Genomic DNA, 23,694 nt, shown 5'->3' on the forward strand with positions numbered 1-23,694 from the left:
AAATGTTGAGACTTTGAGGGCTATATGGTCTTGGTTACAAGTGCTCAGCTCTGCATTGTGGCCCCAAAGTGGCCATAGACACCCTATAAACAAATGAGTGTGGACACATTCCAATAAAACTTCATTTACAAATATGGGAGAAGATTGGATTTAGCCCATAGGCTATAGGTGCTGACTCTTGATCTAGTTTACTTGTTTCTCAGTCTCCGTCTAACTCCTATATCCGGAGCACCAATTTCTGTATTTTCAATGAAATTTTCATTGTCTTATTTGCTAGAATTAGCTAAGGTGAGATTGTTGAAGAACTTGATCTCATGCAAACCACTAAAGCTAATTCTTATTTTTTTCTTTTGCACTTTTATGCAGGACATTTTATTTCCTTACATCAAAGAAAATGTTAAAGAGTATCTGCAGACACATTGGGAAGAAGAGGAGTGCCAGCAGGATGTCAATCTTTTGAGGAAACAGGTTGGGATATTTCTATTCCATTGCTTCTACACTCCCAAGGGTGTTAGAACTGAGGATGCCTAAAGACTTAGAATATTCTCTGAGCATATTTTAAAATAAGTGCTCTGGATTCACAGGGCACGGACGTTGTACTGATTTGCCTGCTTAGGAATTCACAGTACATAATTAAAGGCCAGATATAATGACATAAATGGCAGTTTGTTGTCTCTACAATCGCCTCTTTCTGGAGCTATTTCAGTTGCATAAAATATCATGTATTTATAAAACTAAGTCATTTCTGGGTGGAATGCAAAAGGGTCTTGTGCCATCTCATCACATTTTTCATTAATGTCTCCAAGTGATAACACCTCATCACCTCATTCTCCATTCTCTCCTCCTCATGGTGTGAGCCCCTACTGCCCCTCCACAGACATCCTGGGCCCTCACACACCTCTCTCCCCAGCTCACATTCAGCCCAGCCATCATACCCGCCTTCGTTACATGTACTTTGTTCTGCTTTGATCCCTCCCCAGTGTCCAGTCTTTCTCCTTCCACATTGTGTGCTGTGGAACTCCCGATCTGTTGTTTTTCTTATTAAAATTGCTTCATTGACAAAAGTCTTACATGCTGTGCAGAGCTAACTCTCTGGCTCTTTTTAACTTTTTTTTTTTTTTTTTTGCGGTACGCGGACCTCTCACTGTTGTGGCCTCTCCCATTGCGGAGCACAGGCTCCAGACGTGCAGGCTCAGCGGCCATGGCTCACGGGCCCAGCTGCTCCACGGCATGTGGGATCTTTCCGGACCGGGGCACGAACCCGCGTCCCCTGCATCGGCAGGCAGACCCGCAACCACTGTGCCACCAGGGAAGCCCTCTCTGGCTCTCTTTGAGTTAATTGTCTACATTGGACAATGTGGAAGGCTTTCTGTAAATTCTATAATGTTAGAAGTTAGGATTGGAAAGAGAGTCACATCCTTTGAGGCATAGGGCATTTGGGTTTGTTGAATTTTCTAGATAACTCAGGGTTAGTCTGAAACACTCCCTTCTTTACCTTTTTTGTTGTTGTTGTCTCAACTCCTGTTGTTGAAACATACATACTTATTCCCTCATTGTAGCATATAAATCATTGAGTCTTTAAGGATTGGACATACGCATTGTCACAGGCTAAACAGCTTCTAAATAGCTATTAGGGTTTTGCAAGATGTGGGAGATTGCAGGAGACTGAATGTAAACCAACCCCAGACATTGCTTCACTAGCTTCTTTTGAATTCCAGGCATAAACTAATTTCACTGAGATTTTCTTTATTTCTTCCTCAGTTAGTTATAGTGCAGAGAAAATGATCCGATTTAATTGAAGTCCTGGTTTGTTGATCCTAGTAAGTGAATCAACAAACCAGGTCTTATAACATTTTATCATTTTGTGCTATCTCTTTTCTCACACACAACATGCCTCTTGCTTTAAGTTTCAGCTTTAGTGATACAGGAAAGGTAAATTTATTAATTATAATCCAGTTTTTTTTAGGAATCATTCATATCAGTCCCAAAGCGTAGGATACTTTAATTTTAACAGGGCTCGGTGCTAATGGTGGTTGGAGAAAGTTGGTCTGCTAGTTTTTAGGTATCATTTAAGGGATCTTTTTAAAAATGAGTAAGAAATAAATTTTGTGCTCTTTATGATTTAAAGGCTGAAGAGGACTCCCACCTGGATGGGGCTGTTCCGATCCCAGCAGCATCCGGGAATGGGGCGGATGACCTGCAGCGGATGATCCAGGCCGTGGTAGATAACGTGTGCTGGCAGATGTCTCTGGACCGGAAGACCACGGCACTGAAACAGCTGCAGGGCCACATGTGGAGGGTGGCATTCAAAGCTGGGAGCATGAAAGCAGAGTATGTAGCTCCTCAAGTGACTCTAAACACTTCACTAGCCACCAAAGCAAATATTTACATTTTCCACTAGTTCTCTCTCTTCAGTGTAAGTTGCATGATTTGCAAAGTAGATAAAGTCAACATTCTTTTTATTCCAACAAGTGAGTGTTTTATTTTGTTTTGTTTTTTCAAAGCTGGTATAAAGCATTTCATCCAGATAAATCCCCCAGGCCCGTGTCTGGCTTTGTGTGATGGTTGGAGACTTTTAACCCAAGTCTAAAATAGCTTCCTAGATGTAAATCAACTATACTCCAATTAAAAAACAAACAAACAAAAAAACCAAAAAGAACCCACACACAAAAAACCCAGCTTCTTAGAAAATGGCAACTTCCTTGAACTAAGTCATATCTGATCCTTAGTGTATGAGTGACAGCATTGTTGGACTGCTTCCAGGATTGTTAGTCAGATTACCTGCTTTCTGCTCTGTTAGAGAAGTAAGAATGCTATAAAATTACGCACCCCGTCACTGAGGGGTTACTCCGTGTCAGCAGTGCCACTCTGTTCTGTGCTCTTACAGCAACTTCCAGACCTCGGAGTCTTGATTGTGGGGTTCCTAAGAGCACTCCTGCCGAAGCAGACTCGTGAGTCCTATATTGCTATGTTAAGAAGTCTTAATAAGTTGCTGCCACTAAGGATTTCAGGGCATTGCCTGATGTAAACCCTAAGATCCAAGACTGTTACTAGCTGCCTATATTTCTTTTGTTTTTCTGTCAGCTGAGATGCCATTCCTTTATGTACTTTACAAGGGGCTTCCACCTTTTAAGGATGCTTTAGAATTTCAGGATAAGCCAGTGATGTGGAAATAAATATCAATTAGTTCACTTGGTAAAACACTCAAAGTATTGGAGTTAGGAGATGATGCTCAGAGGAGTTAGCCCATCCTTCTCCTGGTTTTAGTTCCTTAATTATAAAACCAGGGACTTGAAATAAATCATCTTTGACGTTTAAGCCCTGCTTTGGAGCAATAACAATCTGCAAATTCAACATAGACTAATCCTGTCTCTGAGTGCAAAGTAACATACAAAGTAATTCACAGTTACTGCTTGTTTGGAACTAGTAGCTAATCTCTTTTCTTCAATTTGCTCAATATTGTTTCATCCAGTAGAAGACTTCTCTGACATTTTCCAGTTAATCTTTCATAGATGACTGGTTCCACATCCCAAGTTTCTTGTACTTCTCTTTTCACCCATCTCCTGTGATGTTGTCCACTGTAGAATTGGTGAACAAGACTGTCAGGAACCATTGCTGATTAGCTAATGTGAAATGGTACATGTCTGTTAACTGATTTGTTACATAATTTTTTTTTTTGTATAGTAAAACCTAAGGTTTTCTTAGTTCTCAAGAAATGTAGTTCTGTTCTCTAGCTAATCAAAGATTAATAGCTTTGAGCCTCCTAACATTTTTTTAATTGTTTGGGTGTAGATCTTTCTAAAAGCATTTCCATGCTCTCTTAAGGCACACTGGACATAATTGAACCTTTTCTCGTCATGAATTATATCAGAGGCACACGACAGTACACTAGTATTGTTGTTTGCTTTTTTGAATTTCTTGGGAATTCAAAAAATCCCTTTCTCAGGGAACTGTATTCAATATCTTGTGATAATAAACTATAATGGAAAAGAATCTGAAAAAGAATATGTATATATATATATGACTGAATCACTTTCCTATACACAAGAAACTAACACAACATTGTAAATCAACTATACTTCAATTTAAAAAAAATTCCTTTCTTATTTTATCTCTTTATCTGTAATCACTTTTTACTGTCTTTAGTGTGGCTGTCTGTCAAAAACTCTTCTCCCCTTGACCTAAATTACTGCTTCTAATCTACTGTCACCCTGGAACTCTGGGGACACGCTCATTAGATCTGCAGGAGTTCACAGTCTCATGGAGGTGCTTTTCCTGGCGAGCATTTGGACACAAATAGAGAAACTTGTGGCAGCTATTTGACTGTTTTTCATTTGGCTGGATAACGTGTTCCTTCATTTCAACTTGGTGGTCTTCCCTCTAGGTTCTTTGAAGATGTGGTTCCAGCAGTCAGGAAATGGAGAGAGGCTGGAATGAAGGTGTATATCTATTCTTCAGGGAGTGTAGAGGCACAGAAACTGTTATTTGGGCATTCTACAGAGGGAGATATTCTTGAGGTAGGCTACCTGATTACTTTGTTTTTTTGACACCATCAAAGCATAAAACAGTGAATGTGAGTGCTACAGTTATAAGCTAAGCAGCATTCAGATAATTGCATTTACATATGCTATGCAGGTTGTAAAAAAGAAGTGGAAAAACTGGGGAATACATTGTGGAAGGGTGAAATGTAGCTGTGGTACCAGTCTTTGCATCAGAGGTTCTTAAACTTTGCTGTGCATAAGGATCACCTGGGGAGTTTGTTAAAAATGTAGATCCCTGGGCCCTGTTTCCTGGCAAATCTATATCAGCAGGTCTGGGCTGTGGTTGGGAATCTGCATTTTCAAATATCTACCCTAAGTGATTCTGATGACAGTAGTATTAGAACCATATATATATCTCTCACAGATAAATAAGACCTAAGCTAGCTTGTAAATCAGCTATCTTGTCAGTATTAGCAAATCATCAACCCGAAGGAAAGGAAACTAATGGCTTCTTTTGGTTGTTTAAAGTATTAGGTAAGATGTAAAAGAGTGGCACATGCCACTATCCCTCACAAAAGGGCACACAGACTTCTTGAATGCAGGAGAGTACGTGGTGGATTCCTTTGTTTCTGGTGCTTTGGAGAGAGACAGATTTTATTTTAGCAGAATCAGCATTCTTCTTTACGAGAACTGGGCATGTTATTACACGGTGATTACTTAAGGCCTCCTATTAACATTCCTTGTACCTGAGAAAAGTCCTGCTAGCTTTTCTGTCCCACAGTCCCGACGTCCCCTGGAAGACAGGGTAGTCATTGGAAAAAGGGACTACATTTAGGACTTTAAAAAGAAATGCTGACTAACTGAATGCAGGCTGAGATTAGTGATTCACAGTAGTTTACTCAGCCAGCTTTTTTTTTTAAATAAATATTTATTGACCCTCTACCATGTGCAGAGAACACTTTGACTTTGGAGATTGTCATAGTCTCATTTTACTTTCCTGCTTTTCATCTTAGTTCTAAGTCAAATATTAAATCAGTAGTAAAACCCTTTAATTGCTTGTTATCTATTCTCCTCTGAATACAGATATAAGCTTCTTTTCTGCTCTCTCTGATGAAATAGACAATAAGGTGATAGTAGACAGGACACAGTAATTACCCTCCGAGTTCAGTAATAAAACTTTATACTTGCTTAGTGTGAGGTAGACTTGAGAGAGAAAGAAAATATGCAAAACAATTCTTAACTTTAAAAATCACAATATTAATATTACCTTAATTTATCTTTGTTAGGCTTATTTTTAGTTTGTGAAAAGTTCTGAAAATATTCGAAAGATCACATCGTAATAGCTGATCCTAAATGTGAACTTATTTTAATAACTGTTGGTTAAATTAGTAAGTTATATATTTGACCCCAATTATTTCAAAGATGTCAAGGGTATATATGAGCTCTTGGGTAGAATTTTAAAATGTTTTAACTAGAAAATGAAGGTTTCTTGAAAGTAAAGTAATAGCTTACTAATTAGGCAGTTTAGAGAAATCTGGTCATTCTGGGATCAAAAGGACAATGTTGAGAACCTTTCATTGGGTGAAACCCAGTCTAATAAGTAGTTTGAGTGAATATAGTGTTTTAAGGATAGGAAGTAGGGCATATATATTTTAAAAGATTTTGGATATAAAATTAATGCTAATGGAAGAAGACCAAGATTATAAAATGATCTTATATACATTGAATTGGTAGTTTTCTTTTTCCAGATGTTTATTTCTATAAAACCTTAGTTTATATTTACTTTTTGTAGCTTCCGTAAAGTTCTCTATGAAGTAGACTTACAGGGAATATTTGAGTGGATGAAGTCACTATGATTGTCGAGTAGTTCAGAGAAAAGGGATGAAAGACAGAGGGGCTGGGTTGCATGTGTGTTTGTAGCATCGTTCTTTCCCCTTCTCTGTGTCCAGCTTGTGGACGGTCACTTTGATACCAAGATTGGACACAAAGTGGAGAGTGAGAGTTATCGAAAGATTGCCAGCAGCATTGGGTGCTCAACCAACAACATCTTGTTTCTGACGGACGTTACCCGAGGTGAGTAATCTGACTTCTTGCACTGTACACTCCAGGGTGGGAGCTGAGCCTGGCACTGCAAACGCTTTGCCTTCGTAAAGAAAGTTTATGTGGGTAGCCCTGGAAAATGAAGCAGGTTTATAAAAGGAAACAGTGAAACAGCCAACCCACCTCCCTCTCCATCTTCCCATCCTTGGGGGAAGTGGCATTGGAAAGCTGAATTCTCCTTTTAACATGAAATGGGGAAATAACAGAGGCAGCCAGCCATAAGGGTGGGAAGGAGCATGCAGCCAGGAGTATGAGGGTAGATGCGTGGCTAGTCCAGGACAGTCAAGTCACAGTGGACCTGTATCAGATGTACTTAGCAGGGCTTCCCTGGTGGCGCAGTGGTTGGGAGTCCTCCTGCCGATGCGGTGGGCATGGGTTCGTGCCCTGGTCCGGGGGGGATCCCGCGTGCCACAGAGTGGCTGGGCCCGTGGGCCGTAGCTGCTGGACCTGTGTGTCTGGAGCCTGTGCTTCACAGCGGGAGAGGCCATAGCGGTGAGAGGCCTGCGTACCACAAAAAGAAAAAAAAAAAAAAATGTACTTAGCAGCAGTGAGATCAGCTATACACCCTCAGCCAAAAAAATTGTGTGTGTGAGAGAGAGAGAAGTCTGTAGTTGGAGCGATTTTGCCTCATTGTCCTGCTGGCTGATGAGCACTGCCCCTCAGCGAGGAGGAGCCTCATTTCTTCCTTCCCTCAGATGGGCTCAGTCCCCAGGCGCCCCTCATGTTGTAAACCTCAGCCTCACTGCACATGGATCTCATTTTTAAAGACTGGCCCAGCATGGCCCTCTTTATATTATATACAGTGCATTAGCACATGGATTATCACTGTAAGGAGTGAATGTATAAAACAGCACATACTGTACTCTATTGGCAATTTAAGTGATTTCAAGAGCAGTTTTGACCAAACGTAAAGCATATGCTCAAGCGTCTACCTGTGTGAGAATATGAGTCCTCCAGAGAATTACAGAAGGAACTGGTAGTGAAGAAGGAAGCAAGCAGCAGGCAAAGAGGTAGGGGGGTGCTGGGGGAGGTGGATGGTCTCTGCCTCTGGCTGGCGAGGCTTTCCCAGACTCCCCCAGCTGGCTGCAGCCTTTGATCTTGTGGTCATTTTCCTTAGAGTCTGTGTGTCTCTCGGGGTCCTACTTTGGTGTATTTGTAATTGCACTTGTGTTGGAGGATAGTTTTACTTATTTGTGTTGCTTCCACTCATCTTGGATCATAAGTTTTACCCTTCGTTTACCCATAGAACAGGGCTTTGTGTACTTTGTGGCCGCTCTGATACACTACATCTATTTCACCAGGCTCAAGAAGGGAATTAGGGAAAAGGGGCAGAGGGCAGGGGCGCTCTCCTACCTGGTGGCTCTGAGGGACTCCTGGGCCCCGTGGAAGCAGCTTCGGCAGTCTGTAGTTGACATTCCTCCCTGCAGAACTAGAGTCACTCCCACTCACTGGGACTTTTCAGAGATGTCGCCCAAAGGCAAACCCAGGCTGCTGGCAAAGGCATCTTATCTGTGCTAGCGTGTGTGAGTATATTCTTTCTCTGCTGCTTTGGTTTATCATGTTAGGTACGATCTGTAGGCATATAAGCAAATATATACTAATTTGTGAAGCAGTTTTAAAGAAAAAAATCTTAACCAGCATCTTAACCAGCATAGGTCATCTAATGCCTTCAAGAAGCCATAATGTGTTTTCCAGAGAAAGAGTGGTAGACAGGCTTAATTTTACCTGACGTACAGTTGACATTCAGTAACCGCTAATGTCTTTGTTAAATTTCAATCCTCGGTGAATCTATACTGGAATTTTTGATCTAGGGAGATGGTAGCAAATCACGGCCATTTGTCATTTTGAGTTTTGAAAGCTCAGTAGATTTAGCGGGGACCTGCCCCTGCTGCACGTCCTGGTTTGGGTCAGCCTCAAAGTGCAAGGGTTCTACAAACTGTCATCTTATCTTTCTGCATCCTGGAAAGCTTTGCATTTGCGTGTCTAACTGCACTGAAGGTGAGAGACAGACGCGTGGACACACAGCTTCAAGGTTCACTGTGTAACCAGCTGGCCAGGCTATACCTATGTACCAATGGCCATTTCACCTGGCCTCTGCTTTGAACTGTCAGCGTACTGTACATGTTTGCCTGTCATATTTCTGTGTATAAACCATTTACTGATTCAAAGCTACATTTTACCCTCTTCCTTGAATGGCTTTTTGGGGCTTTGAGTGGTGGGCTGGGGAGGTCGCTTTACTATCTGTGTAGATAAAGGTGTGAGGAATGATAACTTGAAGACCTTTTTGCTTTGTTTTGCTCCTTATGCAAAGGAAATAGGCCTCTTTCTGGTGAGTTTAGCTGGTTTAACCTGTGAATTGCTTTTCTTTAATCATTCACGTAAACAGGGCTGTTGGAAATGAAAATCCATAGTTTGCCCTATATTTAATTCTGCTAGCATTTTTTTTTTTTTTTTTTTTTTTTTTTTTTTTGCGGTACGCGGGCCTCTCACTGCTGTGGCCTCTCCCATTGAGGAGCACAGGCTCCGGACGCGCAGGCTCAGCGGCCATGGCTCACGGGCCCAGCCGCTCTGCGGCATGTGGGATCTTCCCAGACCGGGGCACAAACCCGTGTCCCCTGCATCGGCAGGCGGACTCTCAACCACTGCGCCACCAGGGAAGCCCTCTGCTAGCATTTTGAACGGTGAGTGTCTGCAGGCTTAGAATTAGAGATCTGCTTTGTGGCTGGAGCTCCCCACAAAGTCAGCCTGTCCCAAGTATTCTGGGATTGAATGCATGATTCAACCTGTGATCCCCATACCCTCGCCTTATTCCCTGCTTTTTGGTTACCGCTAATAATTGTAACCCCTGCCCAAAGACCACTTACAGTTTCTTCATATTCTTGTCTTTAGCCACACTTTTTTTCTAGTTGCCATTATAGTACATCTATAATTTCAAGTCTTTATCTTTTCACTTAAACCATATCCTTAAGTTGCAGTCCCAGAAATTATTCCTATTCTCTTTAGAGACTAGAGGTAATCTCCAAGTTGTCTCTTCCTTGAGTCCTCTGCAAGGAGGTTTTATTCCTGCCCCTCATCTTCTGCCAGCCCCACTCCTGCTTAGGCAGTAAAAAAGCCAGACCCGGGCTCACCTGTAGCTGGGACAGGGCCAGGCACCTGACTGCCTGCCTTGCTCTTTTCTATTGTCTCTGATCCTGTGTTTTAGTTGCACGTGTCCAGACTTCCACTGCCAAGGCAGAGTGGAAGACTAAGTTGATATCTCAAATAATACTCAAGTATAAAAGAGAGAACTGAAAGACTTTTTCCCTTTGGAGGAAAAGAAAAAAGAGGTCCAGGGTTTGAAGTCAACAAGTATTATTAGATAAGTGTCTCAGTAATATATGAAAAGAGCAAATAGATGCTTAAGGACAAAAACTTGCCCCGTGGTGATCTTGGTAAGAGGCTGAATGTGGAACGGTCACTAACTAGTAAGTCCCACATGGATCGTGATGACTCAACTTGGTTGAGATCTTGGGTTGCTGGTTCAGAGGACTGTGCTTGAGGCAGCCAGGCTGGGAACTTGGGGTGCGTGGAAGGCAGTGCCTTTGTTGCTGGAGTGAATGGCATCTGCAGAATTTGCCTGAGGAGGGGATTTTGGAGCACTGTTTTTGCTCTGGGAGGTAACAGTCCTTTCATAAGAGGTGGGTAGGTGGAAGAGACAGCTCTGCCCCATTTACGTTTTCTTAGTACTGCTGCCCTTTAATTAATGCATTCCGTTGCTCTGGCTGTTTTTCACAGGTTGAGAAACTACTGGGGTTTCTTATTACACCAGATCTGAATTGCAAAGAATGTGTTTCAGATTCTTCCCCACTTTTGCTCTATCTGCCCAAGTATGCCCCATCTCTGTGACCACAGACCTGTGTCCTGTGTCCATTCTCCTACTGTTTGCACATGTACACGCGGGCCTCTCACTGTTGTGGCCTCTCCCGTTGCGGAGCACAGGCTCAGCGGCCATGGCTCACGGGCCCAGCCTCTCCGCAGCATGTGGGATCTTCCCAGACCGGCGCACGAACCCATGTCCCCTGCATCAGCAGGCGGACTCCCAGCCACTGTGCCACCAGGGAAGCCCTTTCCTTGAAATTTCTGATCAAAACTTACTCTCTGTGCAGAGGAGTCATTTGTTAAATTGCAGGTCCTCATTCAGTAGTTGCACATTGGGGAACCTGACATTCTGTATTTCTGACAAGTTTCCACGTGATTTCCACACTGCTGGTCCAGGGACTACACTCAAAGCAGCAAAGCTCTAGAGCAGGAGTTGGCAAAATTGTTCGGTAAAGGGCTTCCCTGGTGGCACAGTGGTTGAGAGTCCACCTGCCGATGCACAGGACACGGGTTCGTGCCCCGGTCCGGGAGGACCCCACATGCCGCGGAGCGGCTGAGCCCGTGAGCCATGGCCGCTGAGCCTGCGCGTCCAGAGCCTGTGCTCCACAACGGGAGAGGCCGCGACAGTGAGAGGCCTGCGTACTGGAAAAAAAAAAAAAAAAAAAAAAATTGTTCGGTAAAGCAGGGGTCCCCCACCCTCTGTTAGGAGGCGGGCCGCACAGCAGGAGGTAAGCGGTGGGCGAGCGAGTGAAGCTTCATCTGCCGCTCCCCGTCGCTCGCATCACCACCTGAACCATCCCCCTCCCACTACCCCGGTCCGTGGAAAAATTGTCATCCATGAAATCAGTCCCTGGTGCCAAAAAGGTTGGGGACCACTGCTATAAAGGGCCAGATAGTAACTATTCAACTCTGATCCTTGTAATGCAAAAGCAGCCACAGATAGTACATAAGTGAGTGGGTGTGACTGTATTCCAATAAGACCTTGTTTACAAAAACAGGCGGTGGGCCATAATTTGTTCTAGAGCACAGACCACAGAGTCTGACACACGATTTCAAATTTCAGCTCTACCACTTGCTAGCTCTCAGTTTCTGTATCTGTAAAATGGAGATAGTAATACTAACAACCTCAGGGTTGTTGTGAAGATTTAGATGGGGATGGAAGTTCCAGGAAAGCAGGAACTTTGTTTTGTTCACATATCTCTGGTCCTAGAATAGTACCTGGCACATAGTAGGTGCTAAATTAATACAAGGTATTAGCTATTATCTTTCAGATGGACACAAAATGAGGAGGGGTACATAACCCAAGACATATTAGAGATATCCCCTCAAATACAGAGCTTACTTAGTTTCATTTGACTAGTCCTGTTTTTACTTCCACGCAATCACTGATCTTAAAACACTCTTAGTCCAATAAGGAGAGAGACAACAGATAATAATATGTCAAATCATATTGTCTTGATAGGACTAAATACAGGATGTTAGTGGAGCACATAGGATGCTCTAATATAGATGGTAGTAGCTCTAGAAGATAGAATCTTTGAACTGAATTTTGAAGAGTAGGCATTCGCCAGACAAAAAGGATGGGCATGACATGTTTGGGTTCCAGGTGTGAGAGTAGGTATTTCAGCCTGATTAGATCCTGGGATTCCATTTGCCCCATATCTACTTAATTGGTATTAGTCCTGACAGCCTGTCCTTTGGGGAACAGCTCAGTTCTCTGTAGGACTGATGGGAGGGAATGGAAGAAAGCTGTGGACATGGCTCTGTCTTTGTGCATTCATAAGTACTTAGTAAAGCTTAGAAGTCTAGGACACACTGCCCTCCTAGTCTGTCAGTACAGTTAGTTACGCATTTGAAAAAAAATTTTATGGAAAAATTAAAAATTATAGAAAAGAATAATAAGTCCACCCCCTGTGCTTGTCTTTTACCTTCAACAGTTGTCAAGTCTGGACCAGACTTATTTCTTACATTCCCACATCCCTCTGATTATTTGGAAGCAAATCCCAAACATCATATTCTGCCATTTCTGACACATATTTGGATTTTCGCAGAGGCCAGCGCTGCTGAGGAAGCTGACGTGCACGTAGCTGTGGTGGTGAGACCTGGCAACGCGGGGTTAACAGATGATGAGAAGACTTACTTCAGCCTCATCACGTCCTTCAGTGAACTGTACCTGCCTTCCTCAACCTAGAGGAGGAGTTCTAAGGAAGACCAAACTGTCTTCACAGAGTTGTCCCTGTAGTCTAGTTTTATTCTAATGGTAAAAGTAACTTGCTTAAAAAATACATATATACACATACATAAGGTATGTAAGTGTGTGTATGTTCAAATTACCTTTCACAAGCACGTAAGTGGGAAAAAAAATCTCAGTTCAGTGAAAAGGAAACTTATTTAAAGATGATACTTTATATGTAGAAATTCTTTGAAACCACAACTCTAACCATTATTGAGGGCAAGATATAGTTGATAGAAGAAATTACTACTATACAGGTCAAATTTGTTATGTTTATCAAATCATGTACCAAAATAGAAAGGTAGGTTTGAGAAGTTACTCAGAAGCCTTGTTATTTTAAAAACTAGAAGCATTTCAAAGACATTCCTAGTAATAATCTACTCCCCTTTTAAATTGTGAGTTAGAAGATTACAGCAACTGAATTTCAAGCTATTAACCTCCCTATTTACAATGACAAAGCTATTTGTTTCTGCTCCAAAAGAGAGCAAAGTTGGGAAAGGAAACTCATTTGAGTCTTGATTAATCATATATCTGTTACTTAAGAAACTTGCTAATCATTGTGGTACCCATAGCAAGCAGTTGCCTTACTAGTGAAAAAGATGCACTAATGTCACAGCGAAAATAGAAATGTGCTTCCTAATGTTTAACAAAACAGTCCTAATCCTGACAGTTATCATAGATTTCAGAGTTAATCTTGCTAACTACTTCTCAGCACAGTTTGAGAACGTATGTTAATTGCTGTTTACTATTAAAAGGTTTGTTGAAATTTGTCCATAAGACCTAGAAGAGCCCTAATATCTAATATTTTCTCTGAAATGGATGTGAGAAATGTAAATTTTATAACAGCATTATTTATCCTAGTTTAGTCTAATAGGATGTCATGTCAATTTCATGTGGTAATTAATAAAAACATTTTCTTCTTTACTCAGTTGTGTTTTTTTTAATAAATTTAGTTATTATATTTATTTATTTTTGGCTGCGTTGGGTCTTTGTTGCTGTGCACGGGCTTTCTCTAGTTGCGGCGAGCGGGATCTACTCTTTGTTGCGGTGTGCAGGCTTCACATTGCGGTGGCCTCTCTTGTGGCATGTGGGCTTCAGTAGTTGTGGCTCGCGGGCTCAGTAGTTGTGGCTTGAGGGCTCTAGAGCGCAGGCTCAGTAGTTGTGGCGCACGGGCTTAGTTGCTCTGTGGCATGTGGGATCTTCCCGGGCCAGGGATCGAACCCGTGTCCCCTGCATTGGCAGGTGGATTCTTAACCACTGCTACATCAGGGAAGTTCCTTCGCTCAGTTTTATGTAGGTTTGCTTACTGCCATAAGCAGAAGAGAAACTGAAGAGGGATTGGACAAATAAGAATTTTAGTTTAGTTTTTTGCCTTAATCTTGTGTGTGTTTGTGATATGTGTGAATATGTATGTGTGTGTTTTAATGGAATGCCAGTAGAAAATCACTGACTATCATTTGAGTTATATATATATATATATATATATATATATATATATATATATATATATATATGGCTAACCTTAGTGGTTATTATTTCATTTGGATAGTAAACATTCAAGATATGAGTAGATTTCTTAGATTTTTGAGACTCTTATATTTGAGGTAGATAAGATAATGCTTGAAGGAGGCAATTATCCTCCTAATTAATCAAGAAAAACTAATGAATCTTGGAGGAATAATTTTGGGGATGCTTTGAATAAGGAAAAGGAAGTAGCCTTGCAAATATGAGAGGACGGAATATAAAAGATTTTATGTTGACAGTTTTTATCTTCTAGTAGCTAATTAAGAAATCTAAGGACTATGAAGATATAGAAGAGTAGTGAAAAGGGAATGAATTTCAGTAAATCTTAGAAATGGGAGTAATTTGTAAGTGATGGTAAAGCCACAAATGCTAATTAAAGGATGAACTTCATCATATAGTTTCTGAAAAAGTTTATGAGAAGGCAAAAGAAAAGGGGTCTCTTAATGATAGTAAATGAACAATTGGAAAATTAAGGAAGGAAGGAAAAAATTATGCACCAGGGACTAGATTAGAAAGGAATTAAAGGAAATGGAGGATGCTCAGTATCTAGCCAGCAGAGAATTGAGCTGGAGAAGTATCTTAGTCCATGTAGGCTGCTGTAACAGAATTCCAGACACTGGGTGGCTTATAAACAACAAAACTTTATTTTTCATAGTTCTGGAGGCTGGGAAGTCCAAGATCAAGGTGCTGGCAAATTCAGTGTCTGGTGAGAGCCTGTTTCCTCACACATGGCTGTCTTTTTCACAGTAACCTCACATGGCAGAAGGGGTAGAGCAGCTTTCTTGGGCCTCTTTTATATGGACACTAATCCTATTCATGGCCCCAAAGGCCTCCCAAAGGCCTCACCAGCAATACATCACCTTGGGGGGACACTAACATTCAGTCTACAGCAAGAGACACTTACTCTCCATGATGAAAAGGGTACCAGAAAAACTGTAGTTTATGCTGAGTAGCTGAAGATGGAAATAGATTAAAAAATTAAGAGAAAGTTGCAATATCAGATTCAGTTTCTCAGAGTGGGGTGTGAAGGAAGGGAAAAAGAAGGTGAGTGGAATATTTCTGAGGTCTTAGGAAATGCATTCATAATTAACACGGTGGAAAAGGATCTTAGGAAGAACTTGAGCCATAACAGTAGGCTGGTCATGAGGAAGGGAAAAATGCCTAGAGAGTGGGTAGTGAGCTAGGAGATGAGTCCAGATCAAATCATGATCCGTAGTAAGGGAAAGGGGCAAAAATTCTCACCTCTGCAATTTCTAGAAACAGACAAATTTACTAAATTTTCTCAGCATCTTGTCTGCAGAGAATGCAGGGGACAAAGGCCTCTTAAAGTTGTGGCTCTTGTTATTCCTATTTGTTAATCCAGATCTGCCTTAGTTGTGCTGTTTCCCTCAGGGGCACTGATTTCCAGTCTTGGGTCAAAACCCAAGTTGGTTTCTTAGAAGAGAAGCTTCAGGCATCTCTAATCTTATCAGCACTTCTGGTGTAGCAGGGCTTCCTGTTTGGCCTTCTGCAAGGCTGACTTGGGTTGCTAAGCCTAACTGGTGTCCAGTTCATGGTGGCACGAGAAGTTGAGAGCCCAGCGTTTATCACCAAGACAGGTGCACAGCAGCCTTTGCCCAGCAGATGGTGCTGTTTCTCTAGAGACTAGGAAGTGTGAGGCCTCCCCAGACACAGCAGATGGGAGCTAGGAGGTAGCATTAAGAGAGGAAAATGAGTATATTTATTCTTAAAAACCGTAACATGAGGCTTCCCTGGTGGCACAGTGGTTAAGAATCTTCCTGCCAATGCAGGGGACAGGGGTTCGAGCCCTGATCGTCCAGGACGATCCCACATGCCGCAGAGCACCTAAGCCCGTGCGCCAAAACTACTGAGCCCCCAGCCACAACTACCGAAGTCTGTTTGCCTAGAGCCTGTGCTCCACAAGAAAAGCCACCGCAGTGAGAAGCCTGCACACCGCAACGAAGAATAGCTCCACTCGCTGCAACTAGAGAAAGCACGCACGCAGCAACAAAGACCCAATGCAGCAAAACAAACAAACTAAAAACCATAACATGATATTGCAAAAGTCAGAGTAGTTTTGAAAAAATGGCAGTAATCCTGAATGAAATCTACCCACTAATATTTTTCTCTTTCTCCCTTGCTCCCTAAGTCACATTTTTTAAAAATCTGATTTTTGGATAGTTGGTTTTTCCAGCTGCAGTGTTAAAATGGACTTGCTTGGGGGTTTAAAAAAAAAAACCATTGGAGTACAAAGTTGAATGTAATGTGTGCCAAAAGAATTTGTAGTTCCCAGCACCCAAGCCTAAATGGTAAACTGCTGTTATCCTCAACTTAATATTTAAGAATAATTTGTAGTTTTTGTTGAAACATTGGAGTAACTCTATCTAACAGAAGTAAAATTCACTCTGCTTGCAGATTTTACCTAAGTTATTCATGCAAATATTTATTAAGCATCTACAGTATGCTGTAAGGGGACAAAGTCCCTCCCTATTCTCATGGTACATCCATTTTTGGAGGGAGCAGTCAATAATAAACAGCAACAGAAAATTAGACACCAGTAAGTGCTCTGCAGAGAAACTAGGGTAGAGTGGCTTTTTACAAAGGGGATGCTAAGAAGGTGACATCTAATTTGAACATGAAAGACTAGATATTTGAGAAACTAGAAGGAAGAGCATTCCATGAAGATGGAACAGCATGTAGTAAAGATCTAGGGCAAAGCTTGGCCTATTCCAGGAATTGAGAGAGGGCCAGTGGCTGGATGCCATCAGAGAAGTGGGCAGAGCCAGATCATTAGGGCTTGGTACCACAATAAGGAGTTTGGGTTGTTTTCTAGGTGTGGTGGGAAGCCACTGGAGAATTTTAAATGGATGGCATGATGTGATTTACATTTTTCAGGGAATTCTCTGTTGGACGGAAAATGGATTATAGGTGGGCAAGAGTGGATGCAGGAAAACCAGTTAGTTATATCAGGGTTGAATGCCAAGGCAGAAATTGCTGTAGGTATTTTCTTCAGAGAGGTTTTAAACAAAGAGCGAGGCATTTACAAAATCGATGGGAAGGACTAGAGTAGTAGTAGTGGGGGGCTACTGCTGGACTACGGGGCTGAAGGACTCCCACAGTAGTTGAATCCAGAGTTCAGGAATCCTGCCACCACTGACACTGTTCCTCATATCCACAAAGCTGGCCAGATACTGGAATACCAAGTTAACCCTTACAACTTCCTCCAAGCACTGGTACCCTGTGACCTCGCTTACCAACAGCAATACCAATAGGAAGATTGCCTCTGTCTTCCTTCTCTTTACAAATATTGTGCTAGTGCTTTTAACTGGCAGTATCTGATTCTAACCCAGAGCTCTACATGTTAGGGTGTCTGGGACGTGCTTTTAGGTTTATAACATCCCCAGTTCATCAATAAAATGGTGCTTCAGAGAGACAGTTTGCTACATCTAAGATAGAAGGCTATTGCAGTAATAAAGGTAAAGGATGGTGGTGGCTTGGCTTAGGGTGGCAGAAGTGGAAATATATGGAGGTGGACACATTCAGAGTATGTTTTAGAGGTGACAATGATAGCACTTGTTTATTGATTGGATTTGGTAGGATAACTTCTAGACTTTTAGCTTGAGCAGTTGGATAGGTGGTGCCACTGACATAGCACGTAAAATGTGAAATGCCAGTGTAAACGTGACCAACAAGCAGTTGAATTTAAGTGTAGAGCTGAGGGTCTTGCCCTGGCTGGAGATCAGATTTGTGAGTTCATTGGCCTGGAGATGCTATTAGAAGCCATGGGATGTGGGAACATAAGAAGAGACTGTTGATAGAAAGCCTAGACAGCCCTTAGGCTCCAATGTTAGAGATCAAGCCAAGGAGAGAAGCCAGCAAAGGAGATGGAAAAGGATTGGGCCTGGAGGAAGGAAAATCAGGAGAGAAGCATGAGAGCCAAATGAAGAAGGGGGTGCACAAATGTGTCAAGTGCTGGCAAGAATTCAAGTCATTTGAGAATAGCAGTGGCCCTTGGATTGGACAAATGCAGTCTCAGTGGAGTGGTGGGAACAAAAGTAAGATTAGTTTAAGTTGAGACAATATGAGGTCTAACTAAAGATATATCAATTTTGTGGATCGTTTCAAAGAAGCAACGTTTGGGTTTTTTGCTTCTCTATTTTATTTGTCTCTAATCTTCACTATTTCCTTCCTTCTGCTTGTGTTGGGTTTAGTTTGCTCTTCTTTTTCCAGTTCCTTAAGGTGGGTGGTTAGGTTATTGCTTTGAGATCTTTCTTATTTTTTAAAATATGGTCATTTATAGCTGTGAATTTCCCTCTGAGTACTGCTTTCACTGCATCCTGTAGATTTTGGTATCTTGTGTTTTCATTTTCATTCATCTTGAAGTATTTTCTAGTTTCTTTGTGATTTCTTCTTTGAACAATTGGTTGTTTAAGAGTGTGTTGTTGAGTTTCCACACATTTGTGAATTTTCTAAATTTCCTTCTGTTATTGGTTTCTAATTTCATTCCATTGTACTTGGAGAACATACTTTGTATGATTTTGATCTTTAAAAAATTTTTGAGACCTGTTTTGTGGCCTAACATATGGTCTGTCCTGGAGAATGTCCTCTATGCTGTGGAGAACATTGTATCCTGTTGTTGTTAGGTGGAGTGCTCTGTAGATGTTCACTAGGTGTAGTTGGTTTATAGTATTGAGTCTTCTGTCTAGTTGTCTTTTCCATTGTTAAATGTAAATGTGGAGTATTGAATTCTCAATCTATTATTGTTGAACTATTTCTCCCTTTAATTCTTGTCTGTTTTTGCTTCATTTACTTTGGTGCTTTGTTTTAGGTGTATATATATCTATAATTGTCATATCTTCTTGATGGATTGGCCCTTTAACATTATCATGAATAAACTTTTTTGTGTCTTGTAACAGTTTCTGTCTTAAAAGTCTATTTTGCCTAATGTTACTATGACCACTCCAGCCCTGTTTTGGTTACTGTTTACATGGCATATCTTTTTTCATTTTTTAATTTTCACCCTATTTTTACCTTTAAATTGAAAATGTGTTTCATGGAGACAGTGTATAGTGGATTATGTTTTAAAAATCCATTCTGTCGGTCTCTGCCTTTTAATTGAAGATTAATCCACCACATTTCATAAAGACCTACTTCTGTCATTTTGCTATTGGGTACAAACTTGTAACTAGAAGATGAATAAGTTCTGGAGATCTAATGTGCAACATTGTGATTATAGTCAACAATACTGCATTATATACTTCAAAATTGATTTCTATATTTCTTATATATTTTTCGTTCCTCAGTCTTCCGTTACTGACTTCTTTTGTGTTGAAGAGGTATTTTCTAGTATGCCATTTTAGTCTGCTTGTTGTTTCTTTTACACTATATTCTTGAGTTGTTTTCCTAGTGGTTTCTCTGGGGGTTATAATTAACATCTTAGTTTATACCAATCCAGTTCTAAATATTACTACCTTAATTTTAATAGGATATAAAACTTGGCTCATATGTAACTCCATTCCCCCCCACACACATTTATGTTGTTGTTACAAATTACATCTTTATTGTGTGCCTATCAACATAGATTTATAATTATTTCTTTATGCAGTTGTCTTCTAAACCAGATAGGAGAAGAAAAAGGAGTTACAAACAACAAACATATTTATATTTTCTTTTAATATTTACCTGTTGTATTAGTTTCCTAGGGCTGCAAAGTACCGCAAATTGGGTGGCTTAAAGCAATAGAAATGTATTCTCTCACAGTTCTGGATGCCAAAAATCTGAAGTGAAGGTGTCAGCAGAGTTGGTTCCTTCTGGAAGCACCAAAGGAGAATCTGTCCCTTGCCTTCTAGCTTCTCATGACAGCTGACAACAGTTAGCAGTGCTTGGCGTGCAGATGTATTACTCTAATTTCCATCTCCACCTCACATGGCATTCTCCCTGTGTGTCTGTGTCTTCACATGCTGTCTTACAAGCACACCAGCTAGTATTGGATTAGGGGCCTACCCTACTCCAGCATGACCTCATCTTAACCAACTGCATCTACAACAATTCTATTTCCAGATAAGTTCACATTCTGAGCTATTGGGGATTAGAACTTCAACAAATCTTTTTGGGGAGACACAATTCAACCTGTAACACCAGGAATATGTCAGAGCTTTTCAAAGCCCTTATTTGCCGAAGCATCTCATTCTCCACTCTTTCCTCTCAAGCTTTTTGGTTAGTCTGTCGTTTGTCCCATTTGTTTTCCAGTGCTCCTGGTAGCTGTGACTAATACATTGCCTTTAAATATTTTTTGACAAATGCCCCTGGGCAGCTGCCTCAACACTGGCAGAATTCTTAGTTCGGCAAGATGAAGGTAAACGCTTTGAGCCAGTCTTCCAAGGAGCCACCAGGCAGATGGTTATGGACTGAATTGTGTTTCTAGGGCTTGCCCCCCCGCCCACCCCCGCCGTGGGCCCCTCTCAGATTCATATGTTGAAGTCCTGACCTCCAGTGTGACTCTACTTGGAGATAGGACCTTCAGGAGATAGTTAAGGTTAAAGCAAGTCATTAGGGTGGGGCCCTAGTCCAATGGGATTGATATCCTCACAGGAGGAGGAAGAGACACCAGAGAGCCCTCACCAAAAACTGAATCGGCCAGAACCTTGTTCTTGGACTTCCCAGCCTCCAGAACTGTGAGAAAGTAAACTTCTGCTGTTTCAAACAACCAGCCTATGGTATTTTGTGACTGCAGCTTGAGCTAATCACAGCTCAAAACAAACAACTGCAGTTCTTGGCAAATGAGGTCCATTTTTCTGCTCCCTCTGGTGCCCGTTCCAGAAATACAGGCTGTTATTGTCTAGGCTACCCCTGAGCTGGGGAGCAGGAATGGGACCAAGGTGAGTTAAAACACCACCAAGCTCTCTGTCTTTACTGAGATTCAGCTGTCTTTTGCCTTAAGCATTCCCCTGGGCTGCTGTAAGCGTTTACTTACTTTCCAGAATTTTGAAAAAGTTGATTCTGACAGTTTTTGCCAGTCTATTTGTTGCTTTTTTGGAGGGAAGGACTTTTGATGTTCCTTATTCCTCCATTTTCACTGATGTCACCCCACATGCTCTTTTAACAATGTGACACTGACACTCCTCCCACTGAGAGGTGGGGGCCTTTGTTCCCTGCCCTTGAATCTAGGGGGGAGCTTATGACTGCTCCAACCAAAAGAGGCCCACAGAAGTGATGCTCTGTGACTTTCCAGGGTAGGTTATGAAGAGGATACAGCTTCTATATCCTTTTTTTCAGGAGCTAGGCCTCGGACACTTGCCCTGGGGAAGCCAGCTACCATGCTGTGAGGGCCCAAATTAGCCCATAGGGAGAGACCAGGTGGAGAGGCCCCTGGGGAGAGGAAAGGAGGCCCCAAGCTGACACCGGCCTCCATCTGCAGACATATGAATAAACTAGCCTTCAGATGCTTCCAGCCTCCAGCCCTCAAGTCATCCAGCTGAGACCTCAGGCATCGTGGAGCAGAAATAAGTTGACCCTGCTGTGCCCTGTCTGAATTCCTGACTCACAGAATCTTTGAGCATAATGCACATTTTTATGCCGCTATACTTTGTAGTAATTTGCTAGGCAGCCACAGTAACTGGAAAGTCACCAAGTGTGTCATATGGTACCAAGCAGTGGGCAGACTTCTCATCCCTTTCCGCACAGATGGATTTAAAGGGCCCGTGCTGGAGAGTGCAAGTGAGGAGCATCAAGATTGTCTCATGTGCTCTCTTTTCCTCCCTCCAAACAGTGGCATCTCTTATCTTCCTAGATTTTGTGAGTGTCTCCACCTTCCCAATCATCCAGGCTTGAAACCTCAGAATGTCTCTGATTTTTCCTTCCCCTTCACCCTCCTCATGTGGGTAGCAAGTGACACCCACTGTCTTTGTCACAGCCTCACAAATTTGTTCTTTACTTCCCATTCCTAACAGCCTGTGCTTGAAATTCCAGGAATTCATTATTACTTACAGAATACAATGCAATGGGGTAGAAAAAGACTGCCAGTCATAATAGGCATCATGCTCTCAGGTTTCATACTAGCAAAAGCTAGCATTTAAAGCTTTCCAAGGGCAAGAAATGATAATGCTTATAGATATGATATGGAAGTCTGCTGTATTTTGAGAAGGCGCCTCTAGGGCCATTCAAGAAGCAAATCACTGGGTAGTCTCTGGAGTACTTCTTTATTTTTTATTTTATTTTATTTTTTGCGGTACGCGGGCCTCTCACTGTTGTGGCCTCTCCCGTTGCGGAGCACAGGGTCTGGACGCGCAGGCTCAGCGGCCATGGCTCACGGGCCCAGCCGCTCCGCGGCATGTGGGATCTTCCCGAACCGGGGCACGAACCCGTGTCCCCTGCATCGGCAGGCGGACTCTCAACCACTGCGCCACCAGGGAAGCCCTTTTTTGTTGTTTTTTAAAAAATTTATTTATTTATTTATTTTGGTCGCACTGCATGGCTTGTGGGATTTTAGCTTCCCAATCAGGGATCAAACCCAGACCCCCTGCAGTGGAAGTGCGGTGTCCTAACCACTGGACCGCCAGGGAATTCCCTGGAGTACTTCAAATCCCTGGATCCACTTTGTTCCTGTGTTTAGTCAAAGCTCTTTTGCTCCAGCCCCTCTGAATGATCCCGGGCTACAAATCTAAACTTGGTTTACAAAAATCTAGAGGTGTTAGATGTTACTCCAATATTGACTGTTAAATAAGTCCCTTAGTTCTACTTTCTACAAAAATATTCATTCAATAACTTACACCATTTTCTTTATCCTAATCCAAACAGTATTTGTAAGGAGAGTTTTTAACGAGTTAAATTTTAAAAATCTGAGTATGACCTGCAGAGTCATCTCAGCTTCCTGTCGTAAAACCATGAAATAGATGCAATTTTCCTCAGGTAAGGACCCAGTTATCCAAAAATAATGATTTTATTTTTGAAGCTCCATGAGAGAAAATCAGGTACTGACACAGAGTTTGAGTAAGGATTATTTTAGGTCCTATTTAGAACTTGGCTATTTAATGTGTACTAGTTGCTGCAGACATCATAAGAAAAAACCCTTTTTTAAATCTAGAATTTCCTCCTTAAGACCCAGAAAGCTGTTTGCTATGAGAAGCAGGGGGACAGTTGCATCCTCTGAAATCTGACCCTGTTACCATTGTTTCCTAAGTGCTTTGAACACCGAGCAGCTCATATTTAAGAGATTAAATTTAAAAAAAGAAAGAAAAGAAAAAGAGGGGGATAGTAGCTACCAGTCATTCATTTATTTTAAAAAATAAAATATTTACCAAAGTCAAAAAGAGAAAAACAAATACCGTTTGTTTTTCCATATATATGGAATCTAAAAAAAAAAAAAAAAAGGTTCTGAAGAACCTAGGGGCAGGACAGGAATAAAGCTGCAGATGTAGAGAATGGACTTGAGGACATGGGGAGGGGGAAGGGTAAGCTGGGACGAAGTGAGAGAGTGGCATGGACATATATACACTACCA

The 23,694-nt window shown here is 41.8% G+C and overlaps 1 protein-coding gene across 2 annotated transcripts in view; it reads left to right on the forward strand.

The window, feature by feature from the left end:
* The window catches only part of ENOPH1 (enolase-phosphatase 1), a 36,576-nt gene extending 22,980 nt beyond the window's left edge, over positions 1 to 13,596 (forward strand). For both annotated transcript variants that reach the window (XM_059067541.2, XM_059067542.2), the window contains exons 2-6: positions 367 to 468; positions 2,129 to 2,331; positions 4,385 to 4,517; positions 6,431 to 6,554; positions 12,491 to 13,596. In XM_059067541.2, the coding sequence (XP_058923524.1) occupies positions 367 to 468; positions 2,129 to 2,331; positions 4,385 to 4,517; positions 6,431 to 6,554; positions 12,491 to 12,630 (702 nt within the window). In that variant the 3' untranslated portion in view covers positions 12,631 to 13,596. The remainder of the gene's footprint in view (positions 1 to 366; positions 469 to 2,128; positions 2,332 to 4,384; positions 4,518 to 6,430; positions 6,555 to 12,490) is intronic.
* The last annotated feature ends 10,098 nt before the right edge of the window (positions 13,597 to 23,694 follow it).

The sequence above is a fragment of the Kogia breviceps genome, chromosome 6 (assembly GCF_026419965.1).
Source record: "Kogia breviceps isolate mKogBre1 chromosome 6, mKogBre1 haplotype 1, whole genome shotgun sequence".
Taxonomy (NCBI): Eukaryota; Metazoa; Chordata; class Mammalia; order Artiodactyla; family Physeteridae; genus Kogia; species Kogia breviceps.